Source organism: Entelurus aequoreus, linkage group LG02 (assembly GCF_033978785.1).
Source record: "Entelurus aequoreus isolate RoL-2023_Sb linkage group LG02, RoL_Eaeq_v1.1, whole genome shotgun sequence".
Taxonomy (NCBI): Eukaryota; Metazoa; Chordata; class Actinopteri; order Syngnathiformes; family Syngnathidae; genus Entelurus; species Entelurus aequoreus.
In genome coordinates, this window is record NC_084732.1 from 54,730,128 (window position 1) to 54,754,239 (window position 24,112).

Genomic DNA, 24,112 nt, shown 5'->3' on the forward strand with positions numbered 1-24,112 from the left:
AACACGTCAATAATGAATAAAGGAAAATATGTTCTGGACCAAAAATCACTCCATATTCTTTACTGCTTGCTACTGTTACCATATCTAAGTTATTGTGTAGAGATATGGGGAAACAACTACAAATGATCAATTAGAATAATACATAATGTTGGATATAGAGAACATACAAACCCTTTATTTATTGAATCACAAATATTGAAATTCAACGATTTGGTGCATTTGCAAACAGCTAAAATGATGTACAAAGCAAACTATAACCTGCTACCCAAGAATGTACAACAATTCTTCTCAACAAAAGAGGAGAAATATAACCTGAGAGGAAAATCTAATTTAAAACATTTGTATGCTCGTACAACACTTGAAACCTTTAGCATATCAGTATGTGGAAATAAATTATGGAATGGAGAAAGCAAAGAAATCAAACAAAGCACCAATATGATTCAGTTGAAGAGACTGTTCAAACAACAAGTGTTCACAAAGTACACAGAACAAGAATTATGATTAACATCTTGAACCCTTTTTTTGGGGGAGATAAATATTATTTATGTATTTAATATTTGTTTATTTACTATGATATATTATTTATTTATTATTTATTTATTCACTGTTCTGTTACGGAGAATAAGGAAATGGGATAAAATTGCTAAGGTATGAAAAGGGGTAGGATTAAATAAGATCAACTTCTTCCTACTCCTTTTTGGACGTGCTTTAATGACTGGAAATATGGGATGCATTACATTGTATCGTATGCATGTTCTAAATAAACTGAAACTGAACTGAACTGAACTGAACACACACATACTAAAGATGATTACATCTGTCTGTAGTGCCCCAAATCTAAAAAGAACCACTATCTATTCTTCACAGAGACCAATGCGTAGAATTCTTTGTTTGGACACTTGATACTTTTGAATGATATGAGGCAAACATACGATACTTAAAAGTTTGTTATGCACAATGTTTGGCCATATAATAACCAAGTCAGCACACAAAAAATTGGGCAAACTTTTTTTCTAAAGTCAAATCATATGAAAACTATAAGTGCCACTGTACTAAATAACGGATAGAAAATAAACCGCCAAAATTGACCTCCAAAAATAGGTTGTTGTATTGCAGAAAACCAATCTCTTTTACACCAAGTTGGTAAAAATGTATAGATACGTAACAAAGGGTAAAATGTACCACATAATAAAACAGCATATATGTACAGTACGTAACGATGCTGTGGCAGCCAACTTTGGTACAATCCAGTCGCAATACTTTAGCAATGTGGATTATGTAGAAGTGGCAATGGAGGAATGCATGTGACATCTCAAAAGGTATACCTTCTAGTATCTAGTGTGGCTTTGGCAGAGTATAGTATACACTACCGTTCAAAAGTTTGGGGTCACCCAAACAATTTTGTGGAATAGCCTTCATTTCTAAGAACAAGAATAGACTGTCGAGTTTCAGATGAAAGTTCTCTTTTTCTGGCCATTTTGAGCGTTTAATTGACCCCACAAATGTGATGCTCCAGAAACTCAATCTGCTCAAAGGAAGGTCAGTTTTGTAGCTTCTGTAACGAGCTAAACTGTTTTCAGATGTGTGAACATGATTGCACAAGGGTTTTCTAATCATCAATTAGCCTTCTGAGCCAATGAGCAAACACATTGTACCATTAGAACACTGGAGTGATAGTTGCTGGAAATGGGCCTCTATACACCTATGTAGATATTGCACCAAAAACCAGACATTTGCAGCTAGAATAGTCATTTACCACATTAGCAATGTATAGAGTGTATTTCTTTAAAGTTAAGACTAGTTTGAAGTTATCTTCATTGAAAAGTACAGTGCTTTTCCTTCAAAAATAAGGACATTTTAATGTGACCCCAAACTTTTGAACGGTAGTGTATATCTTGCAACTTGATCAACTCTGAGGAAAATTAACAATTAAATATAATGTTTCTAATAGGAGTGTCCCGACATGATATTAATATCGATGCCATACCAGCAAAAAAATGTTATAAAAAAATATCGAATGATATCGGCTTGCATCTAAAATCTCCGATACAAGCAGTCCTGCAGCGTGTTTACTTGTGCAAAGCTAGACAGCCAGTTAACAACTAAATGTCCTCCAACAATTACACATATTTGATCTTTTATGGTAATAGACAATAAGCTACTACCCGGCAGGCACAAGACATTAAAACAACGTTACGAACTTTTTAAAATTAGGTCCTGATGTTGAGCAACTCAAACCTAAAGTGAGAAAAACATGCTTTTTGGTGATGTTTAATCAATGTTTACCCTATTGAATTCTGGTCTTTTTCCAACTAATATTTTCCAACACAAATAAAACGTTGAAACAACATGCTTTTTGACAACGTTTATTCACTGTCAGTTTGTGATGTTGATTTGACCATTGAAATTTGGTCATTTCCCAACCAACAACATGGATCCAACGTTAGACATCAACGTTGTCTCAATTTAAAAATACAACTATTTTGCTTCGTTGTTTCAAAGTCAGTTTTAAAGGACATTTATGTATAATCAACGTTGTATCAATGTCTTGTGCCTGCAGGGTAAGAGATAGCAGCTACACAACAGCTAAGTACACAATAGCACACAAACTGGACATAAGTGTCTTTAATTAAATAATTTTTCTAAAACACCACATTTGTCAATTGAAAGAAGAATGGAATAATAATAGTTGCATCTTACTAACAGATATAAATTCTCCAAGGCTGAAGTGTTTTAGAAAGTATTCAGTAACAAAAGTGTCCACAACAATGAACTTATTCAAATAATTTTGGCCATCAGGTGTCGCCAAAAAACAATTACAACTTTGCTTCAGTTTAAAGACAGTATAGGTCCATTCCAGATGGTTAATTATAAATAGATTAGTGTTTTAAACAGAGCAGAACAATGACGCTAGAAGGAGTTGTGCCATAGTGAAGGTCATAATGGACATAGCTCAACTTCCCATTGCTGACATCGGTCATACGTTCTTCTTTAGATCATAACCTAGCTGAGACTGAACTGACTGCACCTCTGTGGATTGCAGCCTTGTAGTGCACTCCATTCTGACACTAATCATTTTCATTTTTCACTTTCCTTTCATGCATTTTCCCAAACATTGTTCCTGGGTAGACAGAGGGCCATGAATGATAAACTCCTAATGTCATGTCTACACAGACCCAATGTGTGCGGCTCAAGGAACAACGCTTATTGCTGCCCAGGCTGGAAGACTCTGACAGGAGGAAATCAGTGCATTGTCCGTAAGTATGCTCCATATTAAATCAACTACACATACATCATAATACAGTTGGCCTACAGAGTCGTCTCACTGTTTATTTTGACTTCTGACACTGTAAGCAAGCAGTGTCTGTTGTATTGTCCTGACACCAACAGGGATGGTGTGTTTCAGCTCTGCACTTATTTGCTTAATTAAAGGACTGGTATTGCAGTGCAGAGTGGATAAGAATGTTTATGAATTAGAGACAAATACCCTCAATCATGTGCAATCGGACAACATGACTTCGAGCAAGTGGACAGTTTATATTCTGAATCATTTACACCAGCGGTCTTTTGGATAGTTTCCTTTTCTAGTTTCTGTTGTCTTTCTCAGCCACCTCTTCTCTTCCCCTCCCTCAGTCGACAGGAAGGTCTGAGAGGCTGTAGCCTCATATGATTGCAGTCTGGCGGGCCCGGCCGGCTGCCAGGATGCCTGTCGCGGCTCTCATGACATTGTTTAGCAGTGGGGTCCAGGGACTAGGGGTCAGCGGCTGGACTCTACCTGACCAGAGCGGAGGCCGTGCAGCAAAGCCAACAACAGGCCTTGGGAAAGAAAGCCGACAGAGCGAAAAATAGCCAGGAGCAACTAAAAACACTCAGTAATGTACTTTTACGGCGCGGCAAGTCCAAAAAAACCTGTCTTGGTCCCATGCAGTCAGCTATAACTTGCCTATGATTAGGGTTAAAAGAAGATTTGGCCCTATTTCTACTGTAGCCGCGTTGATATTTAGAATTACTACAGGGGAAAGTTCATAATGAGGTTGAGATCATAGTTAAAGCTACACTATGTGCAACTGAAATTCAAAACCAGCTGCAGACGCATTGTTTAAATTGACTCTCACACGCAATGAAGACTCCATGAAATGGAACATTGCTAAGGTGTGTCGTGTACTCTTTGCAGCAATCTGTCGCAGTTCTTGTGGAGATGGTTTCTGCTCCAGACCCAACATGTGCACCTGTCCCAGTGGCCAAATCGCCACGTCCTGCGGATCCAAGTCTGGTGGGTTAACAGCTCCTCCATTCTCCTTTCTTGACACCGTAAACATCACCATAACTATCTTAATGTCTTTCCTTAAGGTGCTAAGAGTGTGTTCACACTTCTCAGTTTCGGTCCGGTTAAAGAAACTCCAGATTGTTTGCTCTTTTTGTACGGTTCGTTTAGTGAAGAGTGAAAGCAGACCACTGAAGTCAAGACAAGATCAAACAGGTGAACTGAGACCACCTGAGAGATGGCTCTCGGTCCGATTGACCACACCAACTCACCAAAAATGGATATGATGTCATGTTGTCAGCTTGTAAAAATTCCACCATGGAAACAAAAGTCCCACTATCTAAATGTGACCCGTTAGACATCATGTTGCTTTGGAGGTATGAGTTTGCGTCGGACTGTGAAGACGTCACATACGACATCCAATGGAGCTGCAACTTTATGCATATGCTTTACTGAGCGGTTGGCTGTAAAAATTACAAAAGACTACTTACAGAAATGCACGCAAGTGACTACCAAGTACAATGGAACCTCGATTTATGAACTTAATTGGTTCTTGAACAGGGTTACTACATACAAAAAAGCAAAGCAAAGCCATAAGAAACAATGTAGACATGAATAATGGGTTCCAGCCTCCACAAAAGTCCATATTTAAAAAAAAGTTTGTACACCTTGAACACATTTAAAGCAATATACTGTAGAGTACTGTATTTTAAACAAACATAACAAGGGGGCGATGGATCAACTTTCTATTTAATAAAAAAATCTAAACAACAACTAGCGTAACTTTCCTCATTTGCAGCCGCCCTGCCGACCTGGGCACTCTCTGTCACTAGGCCTGTGGTGCACTCACAGTTTGAAATCTCTAAACTCCTTAACTTTAGCAGCCAGGTGGCTACAATAATTAAACATTTTAAATAACATCCACTTTACCTTGTCGGTTCATCTTCTTGGTGGGCAGCGGAAGAAAGGGGGAGGAGGCATTATTGACAACGCTGTGGATACTTCCTGTATGTTTCAAACCACAAATGTATTGTCCATTGCTTTCTTTGGACTCATGTAGAGCTAGCAAAACTAGAAAAAACACTTAAAAAGCACGCAACTAACGCACCGCTGTGCTGACTGCATGAGCATCAAAGATCAATCATACCGCCCACAATGGATGTGCTTCCGAGTACAAAATGGCTGTGCTACGCTGTCCACAATGGGTGAATGAAACATTCGAACACTGAGACAAGGCTCGTACACCAAAGCATATTTTTATTTCGTCTGTAGTTTGTAAATGAGTGGTTTATAAATCGAGGTTCCACTGTATATTTTTGTCCCAGACCACAAGTGGGAGTGCACCCTAAGCAAACTCATTTTAGTGCTGTTTAGATATTAACTAATTAATAATCAAACAGTCAGCTAAAATCCTAAGACAATTAAACACAGATACTGTTAAATGTTAAATGACTTACTTCTTTGTTGCAATGCAGTTGTTCACAATTTCTGGTGACCAACCCAGGGTGTGACCCGGAACTGTATAAATAATTAAGAAAATGCACAAATACGGGTTTCTCTGAGGCATAGAGCACTAAGTCACGTTTATTCATTTTCTAAATCTGGGTTGTGGTCTATGCCAGCTGACATAGGGCAGGAAGTGGGGTACACCCTGGACTGATTTGTCGTGATCTATCCATATACTGTTGCAATCACAGCCATCTTGTCAGCTGTATTGTGTGTACATGAAGTCTGATGCATGTGTAGGCGTGTGTGTTGGAGGAGATCCACGGTCAACATGGTTCTTTCTTGCTGCTCCCATCCTTTTAATCCATTGTGCCCCTCTGTTTATACACCATAAATTTCAAGGAAAATATATGACAGTTTCAACAAAACTGTGGTCCGGACTATATTTTACTTACATTACATTTGTGTGTTTTCATGTGTGTATTGTGTCGTTCTGCCAACAGTTCAGCACTGCAACATCCGATGCATGAACGGGGGAACGTGTGCTGAGGAAAACTGCCTTTGTCAGAAAGGCTATGTGGGAAACCACTGTGGTCAACGTAAGTGTTACTGCAGCTTTTATTTATTTTTTATTATTTTTGTGTAATGTTTGACTTTTCACATAATTTCTTAAAAACCAGGAAAACAAGTTTAAAATGTATCATAGAGCATAGGTTATGTCAATTTCTAACGTCAGATTTATAATCTTTTGTCCGCTTCCTATACCAGCACTAACATTTGAATTTTTTGGTCATAGTCTCACAATGCGACCAACCTTGAATTTTGCAACTCACTTATATTTTAGTATTTGAATGCATAGGACGATCTAGTGTAGTAGTATAAGAACATGCATTTTCTAGTGACTTTGTAAAGTCGTTGATCTTGTTATGGTTGATGAGATTCAAGAGTAAAGCTGTTGAATATATTTTGCCTTACTGCATTAATTGGGATGTTAAACACAGTTATATTTAGTATTAAAGGTCACATATTATTCTACTTTTCAACAGTTTTCTCAGAGGTCCCACAATTGTGCACTGGACAAGTGTTAACCAAAATCTAGCCTTGATACCAGAACTTCGACCGTTTGAATGTACTTTTAGTTAGCCCTACTTAAACACGCTGTTTTGTGTATCTGTAGCTGTGTTTGTCCACCACACCTGTCTCTGACAGACTGTGTAGCTCCAAGAAGCGCTATATGGCAGAGGTTGTTAACTTTTCTGACCTCGGGGCCAAACTTTTCCACTGCCGAAGAGCCTGGAGCTCACTCAAATATTAACACTGAATTAGTAACCTCACTCTTGATTTTGATTGGATTAATAATTATATCTAGCCTGTTTATAATTGACAATTTTGTCAGATGATATGCAACCATGTGTTAATCTCAAAGATTATTATCAAGTCTTAGGTCAGGCTGATTACGAAAATAAATAACAGTAAAAAATACTGCAAAAGAAGGGACTTATAAAACTGATGAAAAATATGAACATAAAATTACACAGTGCTAAAATAAATACAATGAGAATATATGTTTCTCAAATAAACTGTCATAAAAATTTAAATGCGAATGAAAATAGAACTTCGCCACTTTAGTTATAATTTTTGCACGTAAACAACTTCTCTTTAACTTTAGCTCCTGACTTCTTCTGTTTGTTTGATATTGTAATAACTGCCACAAGTGGTGAAAAGTTTATTACAACTGAGTACTGATGTGGATGAGAACCATATATTTTTTGCCGGCCCTTTAAGGGGCGCTCACGGCCCCGGCCCAATGGTTAAGACACACTGCTATATGGTAAACTTGATCTACTTTTTATATGCACTCTATAAAAAAATATAGTTTCCATGTGTGATGAGTGTATCACAACATTGGCAGATCTCCAGGCTTTATTTGAAGATGTGTAGCGAAGCCTGTAACAATGACATTTAAGTCTGCATTCAAAGCCATAAAAAACACTTGAAAATGAAGTTTGAGTTATCATGTGATTAATCAGTGTTTAAAATTTAAACCAAAGTGTCCCTTAAGCTAACATCCCTAACAGGAATGGATAAGAGCATTTACTGATAAAACTTAATGTGTGATGTGTATTTGTGTCCAGCGGTATGTGAAAATGGCTGCCTTAACGGAGGAAGGTGCGTGGCTCCCAACAGATGTGTGTGCACCTACGGCTTCACCGGGGCTCAGTGTGAGCGAGGTAATGACCAGCAAATTGCTTCACATTTTCTTTCATGGTCATCCACTGCCTTTGCTGGTTGCAAAGCATTTGTGCCACCCAATGCGGTTTATTGTGCAACCATACTATGACATTTTGCACCCAGCGTTAAACATAAATTTTCTGCAACAGGGCTGTGCGAAATGCAATGTCTTTGTAAAAGTGTGCTCTCCGTTAACTGAAGCCCTCCTAACCTCATGTGGTCGTGACCGCTCCAAAGTACACAAGTCTGTCCAACATCTCAAGAGTCGAACGTGTGAGAGTTGACGTGCTGGAGGTCTGTTGCGGTGATGACCCGTGGAGGTCAGAGTGGTGTCTTTGTAAAGCTAATATTTGGATTGTCAGCAGAGCCCCTAATTAGTACACTCTTTAGGATCGTGTTAGATGTGTCTGGCCATAGGTTTGTCCTCTGTTTTCTTTAAACCTAATAGGCTGCTGTCTTCTTGTCCCTAATCTGCTAAAGCACACTGTGACACACGTGACTTTGCTTTCTATTCCTTTCCTGTGTGGAAGCTTGGCCTCTAAGGTGGTGTGACTCTGACAATTACCGTAATTTCCGGACTATAAGCCGCTACTTTTTCCCCTCGTTCTGGTCCCTGCGGCTTATACAACGGTGCGGCTTATTTACGGCCTGTTCTTCTCCGACACCGACGAAGAGGATTTCGGTGGTTTTAGTACGCAGGAGGAAGACGATGACACAATGATTAAAGACTGACTTTTCATATACCGGTAGGCTGGTTATTTTGATAACGTACAGGCGAGCACTTTGTATTACTTTGCACCGTTGTATTATTTGTACTCTGCAGGAATGCTGTTCGCCATGTCAAAGATGTGAAAGTTTGATTGAATGATTGAAAGATTTATTGTTAATAAATGGGACGCTTTGCGTTCCCAAACAGTCATCTCTGTCCCGACAATCCCCTCCGTGGTAGCAGGAACCCCTATATACTACGGTAATTACACATCAAAACCCTGCGGCTTATAGTCGGGTGCGGCTTATATATGGAGCAATCTGTATTTTCCCCTAAATTTAGCTGGTGCGGCTTATAGTCAGGTGCGGCTTATAGTCCGGAAATTACGGTATATTATTTCTTAAATGTGGAGGTCTACACGCACACAACAAATTGATGTTATTGTTTATCTTGCATGTGCTTTACAGGTCACATGACAAAACAATGCTGTAAGAAACTTATTCTCACAGGAAGTAAGAAAGTTATCAGACTAAAAATTGTAGATTTCATACAGAGGAACCAGCTTGTGTTTTCCTCATATCTGATTCAAAAGGTTCTAAATTATTAAAAGATTCGATTCAGTATGGCTTCAATAATGAAATTGTCTATCGTCACAAAATACAAATGTACTTTATTTTTTATTTTCACCGTAAACAACAGATTTTAAGTGCAAACTTGTAAATTGGACAGATTAAACTTGAACTGTAAACAAGACTGTCTCAAGTCTTTAAAGTGCAATTATTAAGTATTAAGTACATTTGAGCGTACTTCAAAGATATCCCCTGCAGCGCCAAACAGTGTGTGACCCCAAATTGCGTTGAGGTATTGTTTCTTCAAGTACGAAATAATAAAAGCAGTAAGCTCTTTTTCTAGGGCCTTTATTTATTTGGCACACATGGATGTGTGCTTGGGAGATGAAGATATATAAAACTACCTTCTGATTTATGGCCGCCCTCCTTTTTTCAAAGTGAGCTTGCACCACATTAGCGGTAAGCATATTACAAATATAATACAGATAAGCAGTATTAAATAAAAATATTAGTTTTAGGCAAATGTAAGGCTGCACAATTAATTGATATTTAAAGGAGCCATATGTAGGAATCTGGCCAGAAATGGTTCTGCAATCACGGTCAAAATTCTGTATTTCCCTCCTCCTCTTCCTGACTGAGGCTGCCAGATCCGCAGCCAAATCCAGCTCGATCGACTGGGCTACTCAAAGGAACATCAAACTTCCACTGCCTGTTACTAGGGGTTGAGGTGTTGGGACCATAATAGCTGAATAGACAAGCGTTTTGTCAATAACAAATCTCTAACAACACATTTTACACAGAAATTAGGCTATTTTCAGGAAGAAGTATGTCATGCCTGCGTACAATATCACAACAAATGGCAATCATATGGCTATTGTCAGTACTATCAGAAAACAAAGACTAAAACGAACTACAACCAACGCTAGCAAGGATTATACTGGTGAAAATAAATACAGCATACTTAGTATGCCCAAAACTAAAGAGGAGACATTTTACCAAGGTATGCCTATAGGCTACTGTTTCAAACGTTTCAGATTGCCATATAACTTGGTACATGTAGTGCACAATATGCAAACACGAATGAGAAATTATTTTATCAAATGATTTGACTGTCTCCATACGTTTCACATTGCCATGACAGCCGTGCTAATATTGGAACCCATTTCCTCAGTGTATCAGCATACTGAGAATGAAATAGGCACTGACACCCATATCCACATAGGTTTTATTTGTCTAAAATATATTTTGCCCTGTCAGTTCAATTACACATCGACTTACAGGCTAACGGGCATATATTTCCCCCGTTAGCCTATACTGTATGTCGATGTGTCATTGACCAGGCTAGCATGCTAAGCATTAGGAGCACCATCAAAGCATTCATTGCACGAACATACTAGCTTTGTTAGACAAGGTCATCGACTATATTGGACAATACAGTTTGCATACAAAATGTCAATTTCCATTTATTACAAGTAATAGGAAAACATAAATGTCTTACTCACCAACCAAGGAGGAAATTAGCAAGTTTGGTGTCAGATGAAAAAATCTTCTGCTCTTTCAATCATCCCCATCTTTAAAAGGCATTCCTGATACAAATCCTTGTTTTGTTCCTGGCTTTGTCATGAATAAATTGAGAATCGTAACGAGGCCTTTTAGATTTACTAAGGTCTGACGTTTAGTAACTTTACCAGTGGCAGTAGTTAGACGAAGATGGCGGTGCGTAACTGGCAACCTGGATGTGACACACTCACATACTTTCTACTTGGACAAACTGTGGAGGGCGGGGCATCGAAATGAAAACAATAAAAAGATTTTGGGGCTGTAAATCTACTTTTGAAATGAGCATATCCCGGCTGAATGACCGTTATCAGTTATAGAAGTATTCGAAAATACCATGATTTATTAATGCCTTTTGACATATCAGGGCCGTTTAATGATGACTTGAGGGTGATTGTCAGCAATATTAACATTCAAAAAGCAGGCTTTGCTGCATATCAAATCAAGCACTTGCACAGCCCACGGCAGAAGAGGAAACCAACAGCGGCTCGTCTTGAAGCCCTGTGAAGCCAGGGGCAGTGCTATACTGGGGCTCAGGAGGGCTATAGCCCCGTCAGCAATCTGTTTAGCCCCAATTGAGCCCCACCCCAGAAATTTAAGGCCCTATTATGCAAAACTAACTTTTCTTGCGTGTTAGCCCTGAAAATGTGAAATCAAACCGTGGAGGCATGGCGTAGATATTTATAAAGCAATCTTGCCTTCCTTCATACTTCCTATAAAAGAGCCGTTTGGAATTTGCCCCATTTGTGACATACCACTAGTGATGTCAGCGGATTATCCATATATGGTAGAAATGGATAATACAACCGCCCACAAAATGGGACAGCTTCGTGGCAGCCAATCGTCTCCATGTGTCCATCTTTGCTAAGCCTATCACCGAGCTGAGTCCATCTCTCTGTGGTCAATCCCGCAACCAGTTACATCTTTCCAAACGCCTATCAGAAAGCTCAGTGCCATCTTTTGGCCTCCCAATTACAGCATGAAATATAAACTTTATTGTCCCACCTCTACGCGCATCGGGGCGATCCCATTGGGATTCATGCACACCCTGCATCTGTGTAGGTATATGAACCCAGGGTATAATTGTTACACTAAATAACGCAATATTTTAGATTTTGTCAGGTAGTATACATGTTTTACACTACAAATGATAAAATGTATGATTAGCAGAGTTGGTCATCTTTCCTTAAAAAGTAATTAGTTACAGTTATCACATTAACACCGGCGTCATCATACTCACCCATTTTCTCTATGCATGCAGTTGATGTGTGATGTACTGACAAATGACTGCGATGAGGTGGCGACTTGTCCAGGGTGTACCCCGCCTTCCGCCCGATTGTAGCTGAGATAGGCTCCAGCACCCCCCACGACCCCGAAAGGGATAAGCGGTAGAAAATGGATGGATGCTCTAAAATGGCAACTGCTTGACGTATGATCGGGCCAATCCAATCCATTTCAAATTAAAATGAATAATTTATTATTGCCAATTCTTGTCCCATGTATCCCGAAAAGGCCTATGCAGAGATCTACTGTACATTACTTTTGGTTAAAAATGGTCATATCCTGTATTTCATGACAAACATCACAGAGCTAATGCAAGCAAAGTTGAAGATCTTTGTTATAGAACGCTCGGTAGAACACGCAAATAGTTTGTAGTTGATTTATTAAGTTAGGTTTTGGTTGTAGCTAGCTAACAAGCTAGCATGTTAAGCAAAAATTCTAAACATAGAGTTTAGTTGTGGATTCAACCACAACTTTGATTTGATAAACTGTAATTTCTTTGATTTGATAAACTCTAATTTGATATTAAATGTGGCTCTTGTGGAACACATTGCCCGTGGCCTGGTTTATGAGTAACATTTTTGTGTGTTTGCGGTCTGTTTCATCGAGTGAAAGAAGACTGCTTGTCCATTTCAGCTAGTGTGGTGATGTATCCATGACAACATCACCTGGTTTTGAAATAGGGTAAATAGGGTTGTTATTTCAGAAATGTTGTAGCCAAACCAAACCTTCTGGTTCAGTTTCCCAAAGGTTTGTTTAAATTATGTTTTTAGCCTTTTGTTGTTGGAATCATTTGCCTATTGAGAGTTTTTTGTACCAAAAAGATGTTCTCTGACTTTTTTGTAGACTGAACATTAATCTGTCAAGAAGCTGAAATAATTTTCTTTACTTACCCATGTTACATTTCTAAAGAGGTCATGTTGTGTTTTGCCTTGACCAAGACAAGAACAGGCCACAATTTTGGGTTTTGGCTTCATTTAAGTCACTTTCACAGGAATATCTTGACGACTTAATGCTATATCTTATACACACACGTGACCCGACCATCAACTGTAATCAGCTTGGGACATGAAAAGTTTGTCTTGCGTGATGAACACATCAGCAGTCTGCTGACCAGCCTGGCCACACCACCACGAACAACTCACTGGTCCAAAAATGCAGGCTGGTACATCATCAACGTTTTCTTTGTTGCCTCTAAATGTAATTTAGGCTGGAATGTGGGATTGGTCAGATCCGTCTATAAGGCTGAAGATCGCATGCAGAGAAAGTTACCCAGCATTTGAGATCCATTATGTTTGCGGTGAGAGTTTGAGCTGAAATTAGGCAAAGTGGGACATGACAGCAATGTCCTTAAATGCCTCACTGGATTGCTTCTATCTGTTCCAGCCCAATGCAAACCTCAGTGGTAGATAAGCATGTGTATTTGTGTGTGTACCCAAGTGGCCAACCTCATAAGGCATACATACAGTATGGAGCCCACCCACTCAATTCAATTTGTAAATAGGACATTGTGACACATACTTTTTTCATTTTTGTACGGCAGTTAAATTGGTGGGTGCTGCTAAAATATACCGTACAAACATTTACTAACACTAGCTAATGACGCAAAACTTGTGTGGAGGAGGCAAGGTAAACTAGATTAATAATGGTGTACTTGTCACGATCGGCTTTGCCTGAGTAGGACCCCAACGCAGGGAAGAAATAATAAGAATAATAACACAAAGCGCACTCAAAAAGGAGTGAGGAAAAATAACTAAGGATGCACACAAAAAATTTGAAAAAAACAAAAAATGCACACAAAAGGTATGGACACAAAATAGTTCAAGTACCACTAGTGTGAGAAAAGAATCTGACTTTATATGCTTAATTGTGTGTTCTTGTATCCATTAAACCATATTCAATTGTATTTACAATCCGCAGAGTATGTGAAAATAGTGTCTAAACATAAATGGGTTATACTTGTATAGCGCTTTTCTACCTTCTCGCTTTGACACTATTTCCACATTCACACACACATTCACACACTGATGGCGGGAGCTGCCATGCAAGGCCCTAACCACAACTCATCAGGAGCAAGGGTGAAGTGTCTTGCTCAAGAACACAACGGACGTGACTAGGTTGGTAGAAGGTGGGTATTGAACCAGGAACCCTCAGGTTGCTGGCACGGCCACTCTCCCAACTTCGCCACGCCGTCCCCAACATCACAAAATTCCACAAATTCAGTTGGCCATTTTGAATATTTCGCTCCGAATATCTTCTAAGTCACTGGAGGAGCGCTTCTGCACTCAGACCATATTATCAGACCAGTCATACTGGAAATATGCACAAATTGGAACGAGATGTGCTGTTTATCATTCACAATCCTTATATAAGACATGAACACATACGTTTTTTATGAATTCGAAATCGTAATTAAATAGCTAACAATTCAGTCAACAGGTCGAGGGTCCTCTATAGAGGGCTTCAGATTTTTGGCTAAAGTATCCCACAATGCATTGCCAGAAGCCATATTAAAACGCTAGCGTCATCGTTCACGATAGCGCTATACGTAATATTTCCAAACTATTCCTTAGAAAAAAACACTGCACCAGCTGTTACAATGGAGAAATACTGTGAGTCATGAGAAAAAAAGTCCATCCATCTATCCATCCATCTTCTTTCGCTTATCCGAGGTCGGGTTGCGGGGGCAGCAGCCTAAGCGGGGAAGCCCAGACTTCCCTCTCCCCAGCCACTTCGTCCAGCTCCTCCCGGGGGATCCCGAGGCGTTCCCAGGCCAGCCGGGAGAGATAATCTTCCCAACGTGTCCTGGGTCTTCCCCGTGGCCTCCTACCGGTCGGACGTGCCTGAAACACCTCCCTAGGGAGGCGTTCGGGTGGCATCCTGACCAGATGCCCGAACCACCTCATCTGGCTCCTCTCAATGTGGAGGAGCAGCGGCTTTACTTTGAGCTCCTCCCGGATGACAGAGCTTCTCACCCGATCTCTAAGGGAGAGCCCCGCCACCCGGCGGAGGAAACTCATTTCGGCCGCTTGTACCCGTGATCTTGTCCTTTCGGTCATGACCCAAAGCTCATGACCATAGGTGAGGATGGGAACGTAGATCAACCGGTAAATTGAGAGCTTTGCCTTCCGGCTCAGCTCCTTCTTCACCACAACGGATCGATACAGCGTCCGCATTACTGAAGACACCGCACCGATCCGCCTGTCTATCTCACGATCCATTCTTCCCTCACTAGTGAACAAGACTCCGAGGTACTTGAACTCCTCCACTTGGGGCAAGATCTCCTCCCCAACCCGGAGATGGCACTCCACTCTTTTCCGGGCGAGAACCATGGACTCAGACTTGGAGGTGCTGATTCCCATCCCAGTCGCTTCACACTCGGCTGCGAACCGATCCAGTGAGGGCTGAAGATCTTGGCCAGATGAAGCCATCAGGACCACATCATCTGCAAATAGCAGAGACCTAATCCTGCAGCCACCAAACCAGATACCCTCAACGCCCTGACTTCGCCTATAAATTCTGTCCATAAAGGTTATGAACAGAATCGGTGACAAAGGGCAGCCTTGGCGGAGTCCAACCGTCACTGGAAACGTGTCCGACTTACTGCCGGCAATGCGGACCAAGCTCTGACACTGATCATACAGGGAGCGGACCGCCACAATCAGACAGTCCGATACCCCATACTCTCTGAGCACTCCCCACAGGACTTCCCGGGGTACACGGTCGAATGCCTTCTCCAAGGATGAAGGGTGTCTGTGGCATACGCAGCGGAGTGCCGCCTCCAGGTTCTAACTAGCCCGCTCTATCTGGCTGTTGGTCAGGGAACGGTATCCTGATTAGAGGCTCCGGGTGGCCCCCACATCTTACAAAAAGCCGTCCACACTTGAGATGCAAATTGAGGTCCCCTGTCCGAGACCAGGTCTTGAGAGATAACATGTATGTGGAAAACATGTTTGGCCAGGAGTTGAGCAGTCTCTAGTGATGTAGGTGGTTTGGACAGGGGAATTAAGTCAGCCATCTTAGAAAACGGGTAGACCACATTGAGTATGACAGTGTTGCCCCAGGAAACCGGAAGGCCTGTGATGAAATCCAGAGCAATGTGGGACCATGGTTTCGACGGAATAGGCAGAGGGTGGAGGAGACCGGCACAGAAGGAGCAGGCGTCCACAAAGTCCTTGACGTCTCTTCCAATCGCCGGCCACCAGAATCTCTGTGAGACTAAAAACTGCGTGCGCCTCACACCAGGGTGACAGGAACCTTGGACGATTGTCCCCACTGTAGAACTTCAGATATCAGTTCATTAGGTACAAATAGCTTGCTTTTAGGAAAGTTGTCAGGGACCTTGGTCTTGGAGGTGGCAAAGGACACCTTTCTCTCCACCTTCCATTGGAGTGCTCCTATCACTCAAGCCACAGGTATGATGTCTCCGGAGTGGTTTCATCAGCGGCAAGGCTGTAAACTTTGGAGAGCGTATCGGGCTTGGTGTTGCGGGTCGGTAGGTAACAGAGAAGTTGAAGCGTGTGAGAAACAATGACCACCGTGCTTGGCAGGAGTTAAGTCTTTGAGCAGTCCTTATATATGCCAGGTTTTTATGATCTGTGACAACCAGGAATCGTGTAGCAGTTGTCTACGACCAGTGCCTTCACTCTTGTAGCGTGAGAAAGATGGCCAGCAGCTTTCTATTTCCCGTATCATAGTTTCTTCCAGCCGCTGTGCAGCGATGCGAGAAGAAGGCACAAAGGTGAAGCTGCGACAGAACTGCTCCAAATCCTGTATCTGATGCATCAACCTCGACAAAAAATTGTAAAGCAGGATCAATGTGCCTAAGAATTGGTGCTTTGGTAAACATTTGTTTTAGTGAAGAAAAGGCAGCCTCTACTTCTGGGGTCCACCGAAAAAGTACCCTAGTGGATTTGAGCCTCGTCAAGGGTTCAGCTTTGCTACCATGTTGCAGATACATCGCCTATAGAAGTTAGCAAAACCCAAGAACCTTTGCAAGTGTTACCTTGATGTAGGAGATGGCTACTCGACTCCTGCCTGGATTTTGGCAGGATCTGGTTTGAGATGGCCTTTCTCCACGATGAACCCCAGAAACATCACAGATGGCGAATGAAATTCTCACTTCTCAGTTTAGAATAAATAGCCAATTCTAACCCCTGTAAAACGAGACGGATTTGGCGGAAATGTTCTTGGAAATTTCTGGAAAAGATACGAATGTCATTAAGGTACCCAAAACAAAATTGATTGATTATGTCCCTGAGGACGTTGTTAATTAGATTTTGGAAAACCGCAGCCGCATTAGTGAACAGGAAAGTATGGAACTGAAAACCTTCAGCCGCATAGATTACAATAGTCCGGAATTAGACAAAGATATAAATCCACATACAAATTTTATCTTTCACACCAGGAATAAGTGTTTTATTATACAGATGAACAATACAACAGAAACATTAAAATAGATGACAAACTGTCGATTATTCATTTAAACAGCAGACGTTTGTATACTAACTACGACAAGCATTTTTTGGAACAATTCAACGAACTCTTCAAAGTTATCGCTATCTCAGAAACATGGATGGATGCTAAAAAAGGAATGGATTTTGACCTGGAAGGATATTAACTCAATTATATCAACTGAATGAACAAGAACAACAGGGGAGTAGCTGTGTACGTGATGAAGAACCTAGACTACTAAGTGGTAAAAAATATGTCACTGGCTATTGATAATATCTTAGAATATAAAACTTACTGATCAGTTGTAAATATAAATCCCCTAAGTCTAACATTGACACGTTTGAGAACTGGATTAAGGCAACTTTTACTGAAATCAGTCAAAAAATAACCTTCTTATGTGGAGACTTCAACATTGACCTCTTGAACCCTAACACATAAAAGCCCATAGATGACTTTATGGACACAATGTATAACCCTGAGTTTATATCCTAAAATCACAAGGCCAAGCAGAATCTCAGGACACAGAGCCACACTTTTTGATAATATTTTTACTAATGATTTTGATAACAATATCACAAGTGGCCTGCTAATATCCGACATCAGTGATCATCTGCCAGTTTTCATAATCTATGACGGAAACTACAAGAAAAGGAACATTGATGACAAAAAGTATGTTCGAAGAATATGTACAGAGCAAAGAATGACAGCTTTCAAAAATGATCTGAGAAAACAGAGTTGGGACAATGTCTACAGTGAAAATTATGTAGATGATCCATATGGTATTTTTTTAAATACCTTCTTTATGACAAACATTGTCCCTTGAAACAACTTAGTAAGAAGCAAAATAAAAATGATCAACCATGGATAACAAAAGAACTGAAAAATGCTTGTAAAAATAAGAATACATTATATAGAACATGTATATCACAAAGATCTACAGAAGCAGAAAATAAGTAAAAAATGTATAAGAACAAGCTAACTGGCATACTACGAACATGTAGAAAAGAACATTACTGTCAATTATTGGACCAGAACAAAAACAATATGAGAGCAACATGGGGCATCCTAAATAGCGTTATTAAAAATGGTGCTAAAAGGGACTATCCTAAATACTTAATAGATGGAAATTTGAAAAATATGACAATATGAACAAAGTAGTTGAAAGCTTCAATAAGTACTTTGTGAACTTTGGACCAAATCTGGAGGAAAAGATTCCAGATCCCGAGTCAGTTGAGGACTTGAATGACACCATAGATAGAAACCCCAACTCTATGTTCCTCGAAGGAGTGACACAAGAGGAAATAATCAATATTGTGAAAAAATGTAAATCCAAGACCTCAACTGATTGTAACAAAATTGATATGGAAAAGATAAAAAAGTTTATTGAAGAGCTTTCAGAACATTTAACATATCAGCAACTTATCATTTCAAACAGGCAAATTCTCAGATAAAATGAAAATAGCAAAAGTCGTACCGATTTATAGGACAGGTGACAAACACCAGTTTACAAACTACAGACCTGTTTCTCTACTTTCACAACAACAGATTAGACAAATTTATAAATTTAAAAAAAACCACTCACAGACAACCAATACAGAACCAACATCTCAACATCAATGTGCTGCTGCAGTGTTTATGGATTTAACAAAATCATTTGACACAATCAATCATAATATCTTAATAAACAAATTAGAAAGGTATGGAATCAGAGGACTGGGATTGAACTGGGTAAGAAACCTACTTAACCAACAGGAAGCAATATGTGAAGATAGGCAAACACACTTCTACAGAGCTGAACATATTTTGTGGCGTACCTCAGGGATCAATACTAGGACCAAAATTGTTCAATCTTTATATAAACAATATTTGTAAAGTTACAAAGGACTTAAAGTTAGTATTATTTGCAGATGATACAACTGCGTTTTGTTCAGGAGAGAACACACAAAAGCTAATACAAACAATAACAGAAGAAATGAACAAATTAAAAAGATGGTTTGACAAAAACAGACTATCTCTGTACCTTAGTAGAAGGGAAAGTCAAACACAAATACAAATAGACGGAGTAGATATTGAAAGGGTAAAAGAAAACACATTTTTGGGTGCAATAATAGATGATAAAATGAACTAATGTAAAAAATGTACAACATAAGTAGTAAGAAACACACCATTATCTATCTGTGATGAGGTGGCGACTTGTCCAGGGTGTACCCCGCCTTACGCCCGAATGCAGCTAAGATAGACTCCAGCACCCCCCGCGACCCCAAAAAGGGACAAGCGGTAGAAAATGGATGGATGGATGGAAACACACCAATAATGAATAAAGCAAAACATGTTCTAGACCAAAAATCACTTGATATTCTTTACTGCTATTCTTTACCATATCTGAGTTATTGTGCAGAAATATACAAATGTGTGCTTCATTCACTAATGGTGTTACAAAAAAGATCAGTTAGAATAATACATTATGTTGGATATAGAGAACATACAAACCCTTTATTTATTGAATCACAAATATTGAAATTCAACGATTTGGTGCATTTGCAAACATCTAAAATGATGTACAAAGCAAACTATAACCTGCTACCCAAGAATGTACAACAATTCTTCTCAACAAAAGTGTAGAAATATAACCTAAGAGGAAAATTTAATTTAAAATATTTGTATGCTCGTACAACACTTGAATCCTTTAGCATATCTGTATGTGGAATTAAATTATGGAATGGATTAAGCAAATAAATCAAACAAAGCACCAATATCATTCAGTTTAAGAGACTGTTCAAACTACAAGTGTTCACAAAGTACACAGAACAATAATTATGATGAACATATTGAACCCTTTCTCTTTAGTTTTGAGATAAAGATTATTTATGTGTTTAATATTTGTTTACTTACTATGGTATATTGTTTATTTATTCACTGTTCCATTACCGAGAACAAGGAAATGGGATACAATTGCTAAGGTATGAAAAGGGGTAGGATTAAATAAGATCAACTTCTTCCTACTCCTTTTCGGACGTGCTGAAATGAAACAACTGCAAATATGTGATGCATTATATTGTATCGTATGCATGTTCGAAATAAACTGAAACTGAACTGAACTGAACTAGGAAAATCGTGTTTTCCAATTTAAAATCCTGACACAATAAAACAAATCACTTTTCATGAACCAAATCTAGCAGAATGCTATACATAACAAACCTGCACAGGTTAAATTGTACATAAGTGTTATATTTTAGTTTGAGAACAAACTAGCAGTCGGTACAAAAACAAGCTGCATGCTGCAATTGACCAACAGGCAATTGTACAATGCTCATAATGTTGTGGCGTGTCGCTGATGTGTATATTCAACAAATAGTGAGTAAAGTCAGCTAAAGGGAAATATTTATGAAGAGTGGCTATGGAAAAGTTCATATGTCTTTTGTGCAACTTGGAGTTAATCCAGGGAACTTTTTTAGACCCACTTCCTGCCTGGCAAGGTTGTTGTTGTGCACAAACGCACCATTCCTTGGAGAGGCGTACATTTCTATTGTGTTCCACAGAACCTGGAACTGGTGCAAACATTAAATAGCTTGCCTTAAAGTTGGAAATTAACCCTCCACTTCCACATCATGGTGCATGTTTACTGAGACTGCACGGAGAGGATGTCAACGATTTTCCAAATAGCTGTGAACGATTTTCCAAAAGTAGAGCAGTGAAGCAAAGAGAGCAACATTCTTGTAAGTTTTGGTGTGCTTTGAGATCATCGTTGGCCAGACTATAGATGAGCGGGTTGGGACATTATCTCCAGCTCTGCATGTATGTATGTGTGTGTGCGTGTGCGTGTGTGCGTGTGTGCGTGTGTGCGTGTGTGTGTGTGTGTGTTTATGTGCGTGTGTGTGCGTGCGTGTGTGTGTGCGTGCGTGGGCACATGCGAACACTCCCAGCTGAGCAGGCTATGGGTGGATCCCTCAGCTGCTCACAGTTCACAGAGACAGAGAGGGGACAGATGAAATGACACCACCACTTTCTCCCTCCAGCTTTCAGCCTCTCCCTGCTTATCTCAGCACTACACTTGTATTTCACTTTAATTGAAGAAAACATTTGCCTTCAGTGTCCAGGTAACACTTGGACGTTGGATCTGGAGAACTTATGAACCCTTTATTTATTGAATCAAAAATATTGAAATTCAATGACTTGTTGCATTTGCAAACAGCTAAAGTTATGTTCCAAGCAAACTATAACCTGCTGCCCAAGAATGTACCACAATTCTTCTCAACAAAAGAGGAGAAATATAACCTTAGAGGAAAATCTAATTTAAAACATATGTAAGCACATACAACACTTAAAACCTTTAGCATGTCAATATCTGGAATTAAATTATGGAATGGATTAAGCAAGGAAGTTAAGCAATGTACTAACATGATCCACTTTAAGAAACGGTTCAAACTCAAATTGTTCAAAAAGTACAAAGAAGAACAATCTTGATAAACAAATTAAACCATAATTTAGAAAAATACATAATCTTATTCATCTAATATGTGAACCATACATTACTTAACTATTTATTTATGAGAACTTTCATAATTTAATTGATGAATTATTTATTATTTAATTATTTATTTTTGATGTATTTATTAGCTATTTACTTACTCATTGAATATTCATTTACTTGTTTACTCATGTATTTATTCAGTCTTGTGTTACAAACAGAGAACAAAAAAAAATCGGATGAAATTGCTCCAATAGGAAAAGGGGTAGGATTAAATAAGCTCTGCTTCTTTCCTACTCCTTTTCAGACATGCTGTAATGATACAACTGGAAATAGGTGATGTATTACATTGTAATTGTATGCATGTTCGAAATAAACTGACACCAACTTATCAACCAACACTTGTAAAAAGCAGTTCTTGTGTCTGATGGATTGTATAAGTGTAACGGATGCCAGCCAGAGGGGCTGGGGCATGTTGTGTACTAGGGCTGTGAATCTTTGGGTGTCCCACGATTCGATTCAATATTTATTCTTGGGGTCACGATTCGATTCAAAATCGATTTTTTTTTTTTTCAATTCAACACGATTCTCGATTCAAAAACGATTTTTTTCCCGATTCTAAACGATTCTCTATTCATTCAATACATAGGATTTCAGCAGGATCTACCCCAGTCTGCTGACATGCAAGCAGAGTAGTAGATTTTTGTAAAAAGCTTTCATAATTGTAAAGGACAATGTTTTATCAACTGATTGCAATAATGTACATTTCTTTTAACTATTAAATGAACCAAAAATATGACTTATTTTATCTTTGTGAAAATATTGGGCACAGTGTGTTGTCAAGCTTATGAGATGCGATGCAAGTGTAAGCCACTGTGACACTATTGTTCAATTTTTTTTTATTTTTTATAAATGTCTAATGATAATGTCAATGAGGGATTTATAATCACTGCTATGTTGAAATTGTAACTAATATTGATACCGTTGTTGATAATATTCATTTTTGTTTCACTACTTTTGGTTTGTTCTGTGTCGTGTTTGTGTCTCCTCTCAATTGCTCTGTTTATTGCAGTTCTGAGTGTTGCTGGGTCGGGTTTGGTTTTGGAATTGGATTGCATTGTTATGGTATTGCTGTGTATTGTTTTGTTGGATTGATTAATTAAAAAAAAAAAACATTTAAAAATAATAATAAAAAAAAAAAATCGATTAAAAAAAAATTAGAATCGATTCTGAATCGCACAACGTGAGAATCGCGATTCGAATTCGAAATCAATTTTTTCCTACACCCCTATTGTGTACGTTGGTGAATCTCACTTCCTGGCAACCTCAAAAGCAGGTGGTGACCATCGGGTTGATAACTCGGGCTTTTAGCTTAGTAGCAAGCTAGCACGCTCGTCTCTCATGCCAGCGACCCAGATTCAAGTCCTGCACTGAACAGAAAAGCAGGGAATGAACCAAGCGGGTGACATTGATGCAACTTTTTAAAATATTTTTTCTTATCATAACTTCAAAAATTATAGTATCTCTTCTGTTCTAGTTTTAGGAGGTATAATGATCTCAAATACCTGACACCCCTTGTCGAATTACCGTAATATTCGGGCTATAGAGTATAGTATTTAAGCTGCACTCATCAAATTTGAGAAAAAATATATATTTTTTACATATATTGGCCGCAGATACAGTATATACATTTTGTAAATGTTTATACCTTAATTGTTTCCAAATGATGCCTGTAACACAGCGGTAAAACAGCTGATCAAACAAGACAGACGTCATTGTTATGGACCCACTAGCTGCAGAAGCTAGCACTCCAATCAGCTCAACAGACTCAATAACTCCACCGTGACGTGTGGGTGAATTTACGAAACTGAAACAATAGTAGAAGAATCTTATTGTAAGTTAGTAATACTAACACGGACACATGTAAAGGTGTTACCATATTCACTAATGCTAATGACACCAGCTTGATTAAATGATTACAATAGCACGCACAAATATGCCTGAAAACCCTCCTACAGACATCACACATAGAACGGTTTAGTAAGTATGAATTGTTTGTTATATTGTAAAACTTATAAACGTTGCTTGAGTGAGGAAGAATCATTTCGAGCAGAAACACTATAGACGAATAC

General features: G+C 39.2%; 1 protein-coding gene across 1 annotated transcript in view; it reads left to right on the forward strand.

The window, feature by feature from the left end:
- fbn1 (fibrillin 1) overlaps nt 1-24,112 on the forward strand; it is a 90,279-nt gene that overhangs the window by 5,890 nt on the left and 60,277 nt on the right. Inside the window, exons 3-6 of the mRNA XM_062029294.1 lie at nt 3,175-3,257; nt 4,175-4,273; nt 6,214-6,309; nt 7,846-7,941. Of these exons, the coding sequence (XP_061885278.1) occupies nt 3,175-3,257; nt 4,175-4,273; nt 6,214-6,309; nt 7,846-7,941 (374 nt within the window). The remainder of the gene's footprint in view (nt 1-3,174; nt 3,258-4,174; nt 4,274-6,213; nt 6,310-7,845; nt 7,942-24,112) is intronic.